This window comes from Exophiala aquamarina (genome assembly GCF_000709125.1).
Source record: "Exophiala aquamarina CBS 119918 chromosome Unknown aczIA-supercont1.12, whole genome shotgun sequence".
NCBI classification, from domain to species: domain Eukaryota; kingdom Fungi; phylum Ascomycota; class Eurotiomycetes; order Chaetothyriales; family Herpotrichiellaceae; genus Exophiala; species Exophiala aquamarina.
This window is the reverse complement of record NW_013550576.1, coordinates 753,013-767,498: the sequence shown is the minus strand read 5'-3', so window position 1 is coordinate 767,498 and position 14,486 is coordinate 753,013. Positions and strand designations below refer to the sequence as shown.

Here is a 14,486-nt window from a genome sequence, read left to right as displayed (position 1 = left end):
GAGGTCAGCGGGGTTGGAGGCGGTGCACTGGGGGCGAAGCAATATTGTTAGCATTATATATTGAATCGGTTGCTGGTAGGAGCTGAGGTCGAGCAACTGACCCGTTCATTCTCATCTGCCCAAGGGCTATCCACGATGGCGGGAAGCGACTAGCATACGGCCTCCTCGAAGTCCTGGCTTGGTCTGCACTAGTAATCACATCGCAATTGCCAGAATACTCTCTCAACTTAGCTGGTTTCGATATCGATGCGTATCTCTTTGCGGATGGCTGCTTCGAAGATGCTGTACATGCAACTGGACGGGCGGGAATGATGGCACTGAGCGATCTGGGATCGCTTGAGTTGGGCTGCAAGGCTTTCTGCGCTGGATCGACCGCCCACGAGCTTGGAAATGAACCTGCGTACTGACCCATCCCGTGATTGATATGAAGATCGTGGGCACAGTGCGAGTGGGTAGCTTCCGCAGAAGACGCAGCTAATAAGGCTGTTTCTGCCTGACTGCCGAGTTCGTTGGCAAGAAATGTGGTGCAGACCAACCAGCTGCTCCAACCTTGCATTGGTGGGGGTTAGCGATCATCGTTCTCAGCCTGATTCTGGAATTATGGACATTCCATACTGGTGAAGGCCTTTCTTCCTCAGAGAACGCCTTGGTCTCCAGGAATACTAATCGCAGTGGCAGTGGAGATATTGATCTTCCACTGCGAGGCCAAACAACAAAACCAGCATCAATCTCCAAGAAAGTTTACGGGTATTCCAGGCATCGCTTCTGTCTTCAGAGACATCCGTGAGATCTCTCAGCCTTGCGGCGGACGGGGGTGAGTTGAAAGCTATCGACCCCCTAACCCGAGTCACTCCTCACTTCTTGCAGAGTGCCAAGACGACATCCTCGACCATGACGGTCTGAGTGCGCACATCAATGTAGGGTATACTCCTCGCACGCAAACCGTTATCTAGAAATTCATGTCCCAAGGCTGATGATGCTCGCGCATAGAGTTCAGATTCGCAGACGAAGATCGTGGATACTTAGTACGAATTGCCAAAACATGCCATTTTTCAATGAACCTCTGGCTGAATCCGCACTTGGACAGCTTTGTAAACCGACTTTTCGTGAAGAAAGGCTCTTCGACGCAGAAGGACTCAAGGAAACTCTGCTTGACCCCAGCATCTTTTCAACTACTCCGATCAAAATTTGACCTCCCATCATCATTCTTGACTTCGCTAGCCAACATTCATCATCCATCGCCACGGAGCTTTCCATGCAGGTGTGAGATCTCGGACCGTAGTCTCAACTATTGGATGTTTATTCCTGTAAGGATTCAAGTCGAGAGCACTGGCGGTTTTAGCGACGATGTAGCCAGTGGCAGTGATACTGCCCAGCGCCGAGCCTACCGCTCCAGGATTGGAGGCCAAATGAACCCCCGGAATTACTTGCACCTGCCGCACTCTGGAGTGGATATTCGAGGTTCGAAAATTGCAGTCTTCTTCTCATTCAAGAATGGCGCGAAACCCTCTTCTGCCCTGATTTTCGACTTCTTCGATGGTTGATGGAAGAAAATCATTGAAGAGCCTGTTAAGCGGTTCAAGGAGGCTCTGAGCAGCTGTGCGGACAGGCTGCATGGTTGTGATCCTATTTACCTGCAAGCAGCTATCCTCACAAGCAGCCTCCGCTGGTGGAATAACTCTATAAACAGCTTCAACGACCAGCTCATAGCATACGTACGACGACCATCCCTCACCAGAGTCCGATGATGCTTGACTGATAATTTGTTTCCAGGAAGAAGAACTGCTGCGTCAAGAACTGTCACCCAATGATCATTCTCAATCAAACTCAAAAATGAATCGCTCTCTCCATAGCATGGCAGCCCACCTGCACAGGTACGGATCCGAAATCAAGTACATCGCTGACACCATTGAAGACATCGAATGGTACAACAAGGAGTTCCACACAGACTTCGTCAAAGTAGGAATAAGGTCGCCACAGACACTCGGATCATTCATGAAGAGTTTTGGGGAGATCACGGCGCAGATGACAGCCATCTCTTGCTTTCGGGACGAGATGCAACAGAAGATCGACAACGTGTTGGCGCTGGTAATCTCCTTCTTTCGTCATCAGACACCGAGACTGAACAGTGGATACTGACTCTGGTAGCTCGTTGACAATATGCAAGCCATGAATGATCGACTGCTGGTCCAAAACAGCAAGGCCATGCAGGAGATTCTTGCAGCGAGCAAGGAAGAAGCCAAACAGTCCCGCGAGCTAGCTGCGCAAACCCAGGAACTGACCAAAGAAATGAACAATATTTTAAAAGCCAATCAAGATGAAACGGCAGTATTGCGTCGCCTAGCTCACCAGACACATCGCTTAACTGAAGAGATGCGGAAAGACAGTGTATCGATGAAAACTGTAAGTATGGCGACCTTGGTCCTTGCTGGATACTGTCTGGATGTAGGACTAACACCTCTCGATAGGTCGCCTTGTTGACAGCCTTTTTCCTCCCGGGCACTTCCTTTGCGGTAGTACTCCCAATTTTCGTGCTACATCCAGAACCAGGATGTGCTCATCTCCGCTGTCAATGGCTAACGCTTTTCGCAGGCCATCCTTGAGATGCCCTTTTTCAGCCAGAACCAATGGCTTGGTAGCATCGGGCGAGTCTGGCTGTGGGTTGCGCTCACGGTCCCCGCCACTTCTATGTGCTTCTGGTTTTACATCTCTTGGGGTCGTCATGAGTCCAGGAGGAGCAAGGAGCTCAGAGATGCGGACGCAGAGATGATAAACGTTGGAGCGGCCCGATGATGATCGGAATTAATGTGGTCGTCCCGGAAATTACGGGACAAGCTGGGATATTGACAAAAGTGAACGAACACGGGTACACGGATGCGGGCTGAGTATATCTATATATTTCTGGGACTCACTAAATCGCACGAGCTTCCGCAAGGCCCTGAGATTTAGTTCTTGAAACACCATCGTTCCAGTCGTCCGCTCTTTCTCAGAACAGTCGAACAATATTCGATCCCGATTTGTGGAACATCTCTGATGAAAGGAAAACCACAGCCTTCTAGCCAGGCTTGTTAAGGGGAACTCAAATAGAACTCTGACATTCAACAGAATGCATCCATACCCACGCCTTGGTGCTTGAAAACATGTAAGATACTACAATTAATCATCTGTAAGGAAAAATTCATCACAATGTCATGTCCTTCGAGTGGGACTTGCTTCGGGTTCGTCTGAAGCCTCCACTCTCACAAGAACTTCCTCCAAGAAGCCTTCCAGAAATTCAGTGACTCCTCCACCCATACCAACAGGACATTCCTCATCGCATTTCTGAATCTCGTAGAATAGACCCGCTGTCTTGGCTATCAGTCGTCTAACTTTCTCGTGTGTCTGGACCCTTTGCTGTTGGATTTCTGCAGCAGCAGAAGGGCTCAACTTGCTGGATCGTGCCTGTTCTTTTAACATATATGTTCGTCGATGCATTGCAGCTTCAAGAGCTGGTATTAATACAGAGTTCAATGCTGTCAATTCCTGACCAGTGTCTTGCGCCGGCAGTTGAGCAGCCGAAATACTAAGAGCCGCAGCCTTCGAGGTTTGTGGCTGGTTGGTCGTGGGCGTGAGTGGTGGCAATGGTTGTTGATTTACCGTCGTAGCTGGCACCTGTCCCTGTGGAAGTAGAGGCAAGTCCTTCGGTGAGAACGACGGTAATGGCTGTTGTGCAACAACTTTCGAGGACGACGGCTGAGCAAGAGGCTGTCCTTTGCCGGATAGACCTCTGAACGGTGGAATCTCTGGGATTACCATGAGAGGTTTCTTCCCAGGTGGTGTCGCGCCGTTTAGTGTCTGAACGCTCGGACTACTCCCACCATCAATCTTCAGGAATCCCATGTCTTTGGCGAGCTGAGCTTGAAATGCTTTGTTGTATTCATTGGACCCTGGGCTGTCGCTGTGGGATGCGGATGGAGAAGCTTTGCTAGCCATTAGATTGGCCGACAGTCTTGGGGTCTCTGTTGGCTTAGCAGAGACCGAAGTCCCGCCCGAGGGAGAATGCCTTGTCTCAAATGCTGCGGACGCAGATGTTTTGGTTGGGGAAGGTGGTAGAGGAACCTTGGCTGGAGTTGGAGGGAAGGCTGCTTTGATAGGCGACTTTTGGGGAGAGGACGGAACCTTGACGGTGTCGTCCCAGTCAGATCGAGGTTTTGAGCCTGATGGTTCCGCACTTGCTCTTGCATTTGTGGCCGAATCATTCATGGGGCGCAATCCAGCTCCACGGCCTCCTACCGGCCTCACGGTACCAAAATCCCACAAGTCTTCATTTTCTGGTTCGTGATTCCCATGACGAAAGTTCTCCTCCTCTTCTTCGTCATCGTCAGATAACCGCCCGCCTCGTGTGGCAATGTACCGCTCATTTCTTTCGATCAACTCCGTCAGATACGTGGTTTTCTTTGCCTTCTTAATGAAGGGATGTTTGAGTAATTCCTTCGCTGACGGTCTTTCCCTGGGATCTCGTCTCAAGCAAAGTTCGACAAAATCTTTGAATGTACGAGAGAATTGGCCTTGGAGAGTGGGCGGAGGATTTTTCGGGATCAGGAAAAGAACCTTCATTGGATGAATATCGGCATAAGGTGGTTCTCCCATGGCAAGCTCAATAGCAGTGATTCCAAGTGACCAAATATCTGCCTTGTGATCGTAGCCGGATTGCTTGATAACTTCAGGAGCCATCCAAAAGGGCGTGCCGACGAAAGTATTTTTCTTGGTCATGGTTGCCGACAGTTGTCCTGAAACGCCAAAGTCGGCGAGCTTGACTTGTCCATTGGCGCCTAGGAGGACGTTCGCGGCCTTGATATCTCGGTGAAGCTTCTTATCGCTGTGGAGGTAATCCAACCCCATGAGGAGTTCTCGCAGAATGATGCAAATATAGTCCTCGTGGATCAAGCCAGGCCGCATCAGATCTGAGCAACTTCCCCCAGAGCAGAACTCCATGATGATCCACAGATCTGAGCCTTTCAAGAAAGAGCCATGGTACTTTGTAACATAGGGTGACTGCAACTCGGACAGGATGGAAATTTCCTGGATGATGTCTTCGACCTCATCCTCGGCATTTTCAACATCAATAACCTTAATAGCTACCGCTTGTCCTGTACGCCTGTCGACCCCTTTGTAGACCTTGCCAAAACTGCCTCCCCCTATACAATTTTGTTTGGTGTAAAGTTCTTCTGGATCCATCGCCGGCAGATTAGAGAGCACCTGAGACTGGGAACGATAGGTCGGGACAGAGCGATGCGGCGGTCATCGGGCGATGGAGACAGGATAAAGACGTCCCTGAAGTCTCGAAGAATAGTTGGAGAGACAAGAATGTAATGGTGGTGTTAGGAAGAGGCGTATGTATCTCAGTTTGGTAGATGTCAACAAGAGTACTGGGCGGGTTGCGGATTGCATGCACTGTCAATTCTTCAATGCGCACTGGGCAAGCGCCACTGCCTGCCTTTCAGCCAAGCGAGGGCAGGACTAAATTCGTTGAATCATTCACGGGTCCGTGAGAGGTTCGTCAACTCATGAGGCATCAAGATCAAGCCATGTTCTGAATTATCCGAAGAGTTAGTACATAGTTGGTGGAAGCGAAACTCGATGTTTACTCCGTACCCCATGTGGTCGCGTTCAATTACCCGCCCGGCCCTCTGATTGGCTCCAACCAACCGAAATAATATTACTTGTCCGCGGTCCAATCAACAGATCAACGAACGGCCGCAGCAGAAACACACTACCAAATGGAACGCGTACTGACGACTAGTCAAAGCTGATTTTACATTCGCGTGCCGATTACTACCTGTCGTAATTCATGAGCATGCTGCCTCGTGGTATCTTCTAGCTATGTCCAGGGCTGATCAGTCCAAACGCCTTTTCGATGCTTCATAATACCTGGCTGCTCAATCTAATCCAGGAATTCAACCATGACTGTGCCATTTTTTAGGCCAGCACTTTCCACGGTCTCTTGACGGACGTCATCGAGGTTCTTGCCCATCGAGATCAACTCAAAGTCGGCTCCTTCTTTGCCGTCTAGAGGCTCGGTTTTCAGGAAATCGTAAATTCGCTGTACAGGGTCACTTTCTGCAAATCGACGAACAATCCTACCAGCTGGGTGTCTGATCTGCACTCTTGTGATCCCCGGTCCCGCCGCAGGTTCGGCATGCGGTTGAGTGAATGAGACTTGGCCGGCATCGCTCAATCCCCGTCCTTCGCTTGGCTTTGCTCCATCGACTTCCATAGTATCGGCAAGAGTAAATGGATTAGTGCCTCGAACATCACCAACACTTCTGGTGAGATCGTCGGGATCCTCAATCTCTGGCGACTTCAGCTCCTGGCTCTGTGACGTGAGACTAGCCTGCAATGCTCGTTGCAACATCTCGTCCTCGGTCAATTGGTCGATAGGCTTTTCCTTCTTCGCCTCCGACTTTCGCTTAGCCACAGGATTGCGTGCACTGTTGTCCAGGCTGTAGCGATCTAAGAATTCGTGCAGTTGCATCAAGAACTCTGGTGGTGGTGGAATCTTTCGCGTCCACAACTTGATCTGTTCTCCTGTTCGAGGGTCGACAATCGCAACATGAGGGTACATATCCTGGCTCTCGTAAGCCTGGAAATAGTACTGAACGTATTGGCTTGCTCTTGGGTCGTCCTTGTTGTACTGCAGGAACACGAAATTTTCCTTTACAGTTTCCACGATGCCTTCATTTTTCCAGAGATCACGGTTTAAGGCTTGGCAGTCGAAGATAGACGGGTCTTGAATGTCAACCAATAACCATTTCTTCTGCTCTTTGCCCTCATCTCTTGCATCCTCCCATTCGCCCTTGTACATTAACTCCCATGGTGGTTGGAAGAGTCTTGCGAGTCTGTTGTTTCTTTGCGATGCCTCCGATGCTCCCCCAGTCGATTCTGAAAGTGGATTGCTTGAAGGATCGCCATCTCTCTCCCAGATACTCGATGGCTGTTGTTGATTGAAGATACCTGCACGTGCTGTTCTTTGGTAAGCCAGGCTATCTGCTAGACATAAAGAAAACTCACCTCGGTTTTGTCTGTTTTGAAAGGCTCGCATGCGTGCTTCCACTGCAGCATCATAACCAGCTTCGGTCATGGGCAAAGAGTCTCCAGCACCGACCAAAGTCTCTGATTGTCGGGCGATGGGTGCTCTGAGAGGCTCATCGCCACCAGGTTCACTATACATCTCCTGCTGTAAACGTCTAGCCATAGCCTCATCATCCTCAAACTGTGCTGGGGCAGCAGCTGGTGCCGACGGTCGACTCCGATCAGGATCTCTGGGATAATCCCTGGCTTCTGGATCGTTATCATCGGCAATAAGTTCGTCATCATCGAGGTTGATGGGATCATGAACGTGACCAGACTGAAGCGATGTTGATGCAGCAGGAGGTTGTGACGAGGAAGAACCAGTCAGGTCGACTCCGCCGTTCTCGAAGAACAACTGCACGGCTTGGTTTGCATCACCATCGGCAAGCTGAACGTACTGCCTAGCCAACTCGGGAGTTGTACCTGTCACGGCGAGCAACGTCGCGATTGCTTCTGCTTCGTCCATTTTGGAGTGAGTGAGGGAAACTGATCTGGTTTGGAACGTGGTGGATGATTAGATCGGTGGAAATGAAGTGGGTGGGGTGGTGGAAGATATTTGGACTCCGGCCAGCGTCTCTAACTAGGCGGAGAGCTCATGAGTGTGACGCGGAGTCATGAGCACAAGAAGGTGAAAGAAGTGCAGGCAAGGGATGAAGCTTGCACACAGCAGGATAGCAAACACACAGTGTCAAGGTTGGTGGGAGTGCAAGGCGGCGATGGTTATGACGCGACCGCACCCGACATTTGGCGCACTGTGCAAGAGACACAATCATATTGACAAACTTGCCAAGCGAAGCCCACGGCGGCATGGCGGCAAAGTGGCATATAGTAATGCAGCTGTAAGCGAATAGCCGACGTTTACCGTCGCGGGCGTCAATGACAGGCGGCTAGGTACGGTGGAGTGAACAGGCGCGACAGTGCACATTTTAATTGTGGCTGGGAGAGCGAAATGTGGGTCGAACGCGTCGCGTTCGCGCCCGACACTAAATCCTCTTAAGTGTTAATGAAGGAAGGAACCTGACTCGTGCCTGCCTCATGTTGAATCGTGCATTGTACCTTCCCCAACACCAGCAGCAAAAGCAGCAACAACCACAACCATTCGCAATGGCTGCAGTCGTACTGGGAAAGAGGTCTCGAAAAGTTCTGGATGAAGAAGGTGAGGCTCTGCATATATCACAAGGCCAGAATCAAACATTGACCACGTCACACAGACATCTCACCACCTCTCCCTTCCACTAAGAGAAGAACGCGGCGCTCATCACCACTGATATACGAGGATGCTGCAGAACAGAACCTGTTGGGGGTTGTTGGAGCAACCAAGAAACAGAGTAATATACAGAATACTTGTTTTGTCAATACACGTACAGCAACATCAAAAACCACCCTGCTCGATGACTCTCAGAAGTACAAGCTTCGCAAACCCTCGGTCGATCCATCATTTTCATCGGAGGCCAAAGACAAGCTAGTCTTGGATGAAAACACTCCTCGTACGACAGTTTCAACACCATCAACCGTTCGCTTCAAAGATGCCTTTGAGCAATCCACTCCGAGCACTCCAAAGCATCGTGTGCGGCTCGTTGGACGACTTCTCACACCTCGCTCGTCAGGGTCGTCGACACCATTGAGATCACAGAATGTATACTCTCAAGCAAGACAAGCGTTCACGCAGAATGGGACTTCGAAGATCATTGGTCGCGAAATGGAACGGGAGAAATTGAGCAACTTCATTTCCAACGCGATGGAAACTAGAGTTGGTGGGTGCACTTATGTCAGTGGACCACCTGGAACTGGCAAAAGTGCGCTGGTGTTGGAAATCCTGGAACAATTCCGAGACCAGCACATCAAAGTTGCGTCCATCAATTGTGTAGCTCTGAAATCCTCTTCAGAGGTACTGGCCAGGTTTACTCAAGAGTTTTGCGCATCAACCCAGGGCAAAACTGGATCAAAAGCTACGCTCGCAAGGTTATTCACCACGAAAAAAACCGATTCACCCTTGCACTTGGTTTTGCTAGACGAGATGGACACACTCCTTGGCAGCGATTGCGAACTTGTGTACAACATCTTTGAGTGGGCGATGCACCCAACCTCGTCACTCATACTGATCGGCATTGCCAATGCGCTTGATCTCACAGATCGCTTCTTACCACGGTTGAAGGTGAGAAATGTCAAGCCACAGCTTCTGCCATTCCTCCCCTATTCGGCCTCACAAATTTCGAACATCATCACGGAAAAGCTAAAGTCTCTCTTACCAGCTGAAAGCACTGCATCTCCAGGTTTTGTTCCTCTGATGCATCCTGCTGCTATCCAGCTCAGTGGTAGGAAGATTGCGTCTCAGACAGGGGATCTTCGAAAAGCGTTCAGTCTCGTACGCAGAGCCATTGATCAGGTGGAGCAAGAAACACTATTGAAGATGAGCCAAGAGGAAAGCATTACGCCCACCAAGCAACCTCTGGGAGAGATCATGAATCCCCCAACAAAGCTAGCATCGTCAGTGTCTTCCGTGAAAGAGACACTTTCTCCCAAGGCTCCACGATCTGTTCTATCACAGCTTAGCCTGGAAAGCGCGCCAAGAGTGAGCATTGCACACGTAGCTAGAATCGCCTCGAGTATTTTCAACAACAGTGCACAGTCTCGTCTTGGTGGATTGAATCTTCAGCAGAAGGCAGTTTTATGTTCTCTTGTTGCGTCGGAGAAGAAGCAGAACCAACGAGACCCTTACAAGACACCGTCGAAGTCATGGTCGAAGATAGCCACTGTCAAAGGGCTGTTTGAGACCTACACAATGCTGTGCCACCGAGACGAGGGAATATTGCAAGTACTCAAAAGTACCGAATTCCGCGATGTGGTTGCCAGTCTAGAGACACTGGGGTTGGTACACGAGGCAACGGGACGAAACTCGATCATCTTGACGCCTGCGAGTACACCAACTCGAACTGGACGAGCGATGGACGACAAGCAGGTTGTGAGCGCTGTATCGGAAAAGGAGATGAGAGATAGCCTGGTCGGACCCGGGTCGGACTTACTACAGCGACTTCTGGACGACTGATGAATGCAGCTGTCTGTTTGTTTCAGCTTTGTGTTTGCATAGCGTGGGAAGGATTGGCACAGGGTGTTTTGCTTTGCATGAAGGAGCGATGGATGGGATCACGAGAAGATCGGAGCCAAGACGTGCCTACGTACTGATCTGTGACAGACGACGAGCAATCAAACACATTCCTTACAGTAAACCTTGAACTAATCGATACTACTATAAAGCTCCTGAGATCATTTGACGCTCACGGCCCCCAAACATCAGCCGTCATGCAGGTATACCAGGTATGATGTCAGTGATTACGTTGCGCCTTGAGTACATGACTGTTTTCAAATGAGTGAACCCATTATCCAAGAGGACGACCTCATGCCGAGCGCAGCACCCGAGGACTCGAGCAAGCTTTTCACCAAGCAGGGGGAGTGGCAACGGGAAGGATTGGATGAGTTGACAGTGGAAATTGATCATCGGCAATCAAGCTTTGTCCAAGCTTCTTGACGTCGAATCGAAAGTCGACCTCAGCATTGCTTGACTATGGTTAAACGGGAAACGGCAAGAGATGTGCGACATGCATGTGGCCGGCGTGGGACTGCGATGGTTCCTCGCCCAAGTAGCCCTGATGCTGGCGGTTGGCGCTGCACCTTCGGGCTCACTCCGGCGTCGTCAGTGCCTCCGACCCGCCCCCCCCAGCCCACCGAGGTCCTCCGTATCATAGGCTCTGGGCGCGAGGGCCCCAGAGTTCTCGGGTCCAAGCGTGCAAGCATCCAAGCACTTGCATGAATCCTAAATCCTGCCCGCCCGGTCCTTCGTAGCTGGGACTGCTGGTTCGAATCCCTCGCATTCCTGCCATATAGTTCCTTCCAGCCTCAGCCCTGACCCTTCTTCTGAGATAATGTGTTTAACGTGCCAAACCTCCATACCCATGCAATTCACACCTCTGCGTCCAAATTGTGTTCCCTTCACATACGCTTGCACGCTTGACGCGGGGTAACATACCATTGACATCAACCACAGGAACATGGCACCCGGCGCGGACAACGATTCGGATGGTCCGGCGTTGCGCAATATGCCCTTCCAACAGGCCGATAAATATGCTACCAAGGCTGTCGACATGTCCGATAAGCTACAAGAGAAATTCCAAAAGAAAGACAGTGCGAAGGCTGAGAAGAAAGATCCTCCTGGTGGCTTTGATGCAACACCCATTCCCCAACTACCCCCGGGCTATACCATCAAGATCACTTTTCACAGAGCAGAGAACCTCCCTTTCGCCGACTTCGGCACCTTTTCCTCCGACCCATACATCATTGCCGCCCTGAAGACAGACGTCCCGAGAAGACACAAGCAAGACCCAGAGTTGCGACTGCGCACTCCGACAATTCATCGCAATACGAATCCTGAATGGAATGTCGAGTGGGTTGTCGCAAATGTGCCCGCGAGTGGCTTCTTTTTGAAATGCCGCCTGTATGACGAAGACTCCAGCGACCATGACGATCGTTTGGGAAATGCTCACATCACTGTTGGTCATATTGACGATAATTATAAAGGATTCTCGCAACGGACATTTGGTATAAAGAAACGAATGGCTAGCAAGAGAGCTTACACTTTCCGTGGCTGTGCTTGGCTTCTGTCCAGACGTGTAAAAATGGGAGGTGACCTGATTGTCAGTGTCGAGAACTTGGGAAGAACGAAAGATGAAACTGGAGGCCGTGTCTATACCGCTGCCCCGCTGCCCTGGAGTCAGCACTACTCTCCGCTCATTGGAAGGCTCGCCGGAACCAAGGATACTGAACAAGACAAGCATGGCAAGGAAGTTCAGAAATACAAGTACGTCCCATTCCACCCAACAGCACCACTCTTGCCCACAAGTTATGTAGTTTCCAGTCGATCCAGATGCAGCTGCCTGGCCCAGTTCCCGCCGATCTCTATCACCGCTACGTTGAATTCAAGCCTTTCGTGGCGGGCATGTTCCAAGGTAAATCGATCCGCGGCCGACTATTGAATCGAGCTCTTCATCACCAGCACGCTCGAATTTATAACTACGACAAGAGTACAAAATACGGCTTGTTCCAAGAACCAAGTGTAGAGTTGACCAAGAAATTTCTAGATTTCGTCCATTACGATCAAGGCGGCCGAATCTTCACCTATGTGCTGACCCTCGATGCCCAACTTCGTTTCACGGAAACGGGCAAGGAGTTTGGGATTGACCTTTTGAGCAAACACACAATGCACAGCGACGTAAGCATTTATATCGCCTTCAGCGGCGAGTTCTTCATCAGACGCTTGAAACGACCTCATCTTCTCCACAACGATAGTGGGCCAGATCCCTTTGAACATGCTTACCCACCTGCAGAAGATCCTGTTGCCGAGACGGATGAGAATGGAAAGGACCAGGAGCAAAATAGCCTTCGCAGTCGGCCCGATACCAAAAAGAGCGGCAGCAGCAGAAATGATGAGAATAATAATAATAAAGAAAAGGGGGAGGGGTCAAACCCAGGCTCTTCCCACGAGCAGCAGCCTCAAACTCCACTGCAACAATCGAATGAGCCCTCACACTACGAGCTTATCATCGATAATGATAGTGGCACTTACCGACCCAACGCGGAGAAGCTATCTCATCTCCGCAAGTATCTCATCTCCGCATTACCTGGCCTGAAGGTTGTCACACTCGACTGTCAGGCCGACGAGGCGAAGATGAAGAAACTGAAGGGCGAACAACGAGAACGCAAGAAGCAAACCGGCAAGCAGATCACATACTTGCAGAACGATTCCATGAGCAGTATCTCCAGCAGTGATGAGGAGGAACTAACGGCACGTGCGGAAGGCGATGATCACCATCGGGAGAGCAGGTACAAGCGCGAGATGCACAAGTACATGGGACATGGACGCGATGATCATCATTATACTGGTGAAGAGGACGATGAGATTCGGGCAGCTGCTGGTCCTACCAATACTACCGGTAATGGAGTGGTGAATTCTGAGCCGAAGCTCGAGCACGACGAGAAGCGAAGAGATCTGGACGGTGAGCGGCCGCATGAAGGCATGGATGTGAGTAAGGAGAAGCACGACGTCTCCTCTTCTCCTTGATGGGCACTCCATGTGGTATATCTACTGTCCTGCGCGCTTTGATTGAGCGATTAATATGTGTGTGTGTGTGTGTGTGTGTGTATATGGGCGTTCTTTCTTGCAATGATACCCGATTTCCTGCACATTCTGCCAGCCTCGTGTTACGTCGTCAGTACTCGGGGACACTTCATGTCGAATAATTGATACCGAATATTCATCAATCCACCCACTATATAGAATACACATATCACGCCCGACTAGACTTTAATCCAACGATTTTTCGTCTTTGGCCTCTCTCTTTCTCTTCGCCCCTTTGCAAGCGCATCGCAAGGGAGTTAGATTCCAGATTCAAGAAAAGAGCATCGATCAAGGAAGATAGATGGGCGGAAGGACGAATAATTACAGACCCGGCTTGAATCAGGTGTTTGGCCAGCCGTACCATGCCTCTCTGCCTCTCTGCCTCTCTGCCTACCAGCCTCGATATCGGATCGATGAGCGGCATGAGGCATGAGGTATGCAGCCACTCAGAGCAAGTCTGATAACTAGATATCTACTGTACTTACTCGTACAGGGCGGATGAGGAGAAGGAGAGGAGAAAGGAGATAGGATCTCAGATATCCTGTTGCTCGTTGCTCGCTTTGCGTTCGACTCGGTCGCCTGCTGCTTACTAACGGACTGGGCGGGCTGGGTGGCTGGCAGGCAGCTGAACTACTGAACGGCTACCGACCTCCTCACCGGATCGAGTATCTGGCATAGAAGCGACCAAGTACATCTCTACTCTACCGGGACCTGTAATCCTCGGTACTACTTGTAGGTGGGAATTAGTCGCCGTAGGCAAGCGCCGTCCTCATCATCACTTTCTTGTCCATCGCTGCACGGGTACCTGCGTGCGTGTCTTTCCTTCTGGTCCGAGTCTATCAATAAAATTGAATCAATCCTTATCAGACCCCAAGCCAGAGAACGCTCTGTTTGGTTTTCGTCTGCATGCATCATCACCCCAATCTTCGCTTCCCAGTCATACAACGCTCCATCCATACCACTCCTAAGGTACCGCCTACGTAGGCATGCTCATCATCTGTACCTGTGCCTTGTTTCTGCCTCACTCATCAAATTGGCTGCAAGCTCACCAAAGGAGAAAAAGGAAATCTATTCCCGAGGCCTTCGAATAGTCGGATGGCTGCCTGGAAAAGACAAAAAGAAGGGAACAAAAACAGCCGTGATCCTTCGTAAACACCTCCATATCCTGGTGAAAATTTCCTTCAATCGCTAAACCCTCGAATCCTCT

General features: G+C 50.4%; 5 protein-coding genes across 5 annotated transcripts; 3 read left to right on the top strand and 2 right to left on the bottom strand.

Moving 5' to 3' along the window:
* Nucleotides 1–1,854: 1,854 nt before the first annotated feature.
* A1O9_10268 (uncharacterized protein) lies at nucleotides 1,855–2,793 on the top strand (the record flags this gene model as incomplete). Its single annotated transcript, XM_013401002.1, has 4 exons — nucleotides 1,855–2,088; nucleotides 2,149–2,403; nucleotides 2,469–2,513; nucleotides 2,593–2,793. 4 exons carry the CDS (start codon nucleotides 1,855–1,857, stop codon nucleotides 2,791–2,793), a joined length of 735 nt encoding a protein of 244 aa, XP_013256456.1.
* Nucleotides 2,794–3,189: 396 nt separating this feature from the next.
* On the bottom strand, nucleotides 3,190–5,217 carry A1O9_10267 (STE/STE20/YSK protein kinase; the record flags this gene model as incomplete). Its single annotated transcript, XM_013401001.1, has 1 exon — nucleotides 3,190–5,217. The coding sequence occupies one exon, from the start codon at nucleotides 5,215–5,217 to the stop codon at nucleotides 3,190–3,192; it is 2,028 nt and encodes a 675-aa protein (XP_013256455.1).
* A 706-nt stretch (nucleotides 5,218–5,923) lies between these two features.
* A1O9_10266 (uncharacterized protein) lies at nucleotides 5,924–7,576 on the bottom strand (the record flags this gene model as incomplete). Its single annotated transcript, XM_013401000.1, has 2 exons — nucleotides 5,924–7,002; nucleotides 7,051–7,576. The coding sequence occupies 2 exons, from the start codon at nucleotides 7,574–7,576 to the stop codon at nucleotides 5,924–5,926; spliced, it is 1,605 nt and encodes a 534-aa protein (XP_013256454.1).
* Nucleotides 7,577–8,214: 638 nt separating this feature from the next.
* On the top strand, nucleotides 8,215–10,156 carry A1O9_10265 (uncharacterized protein; the record flags this gene model as incomplete). Its single annotated transcript, XM_013400999.1, has 2 exons — nucleotides 8,215–8,266; nucleotides 8,322–10,156. The coding sequence occupies 2 exons, from the start codon at nucleotides 8,215–8,217 to the stop codon at nucleotides 10,154–10,156; spliced, it is 1,887 nt and encodes a 628-aa protein (XP_013256453.1).
* Nucleotides 10,157–11,156: 1,000 nt separating this feature from the next.
* Nucleotides 11,157–13,222, top strand: A1O9_10264 (uncharacterized protein; the record flags this gene model as incomplete). Its single annotated transcript, XM_013400998.1, has 2 exons — nucleotides 11,157–11,962; nucleotides 12,013–13,222. 2 exons carry the CDS (start codon nucleotides 11,157–11,159, stop codon nucleotides 13,220–13,222), a joined length of 2,016 nt encoding a protein of 671 aa, XP_013256452.1.
* Between the last annotated feature and the right edge of the window lie 1,264 nt (nucleotides 13,223–14,486).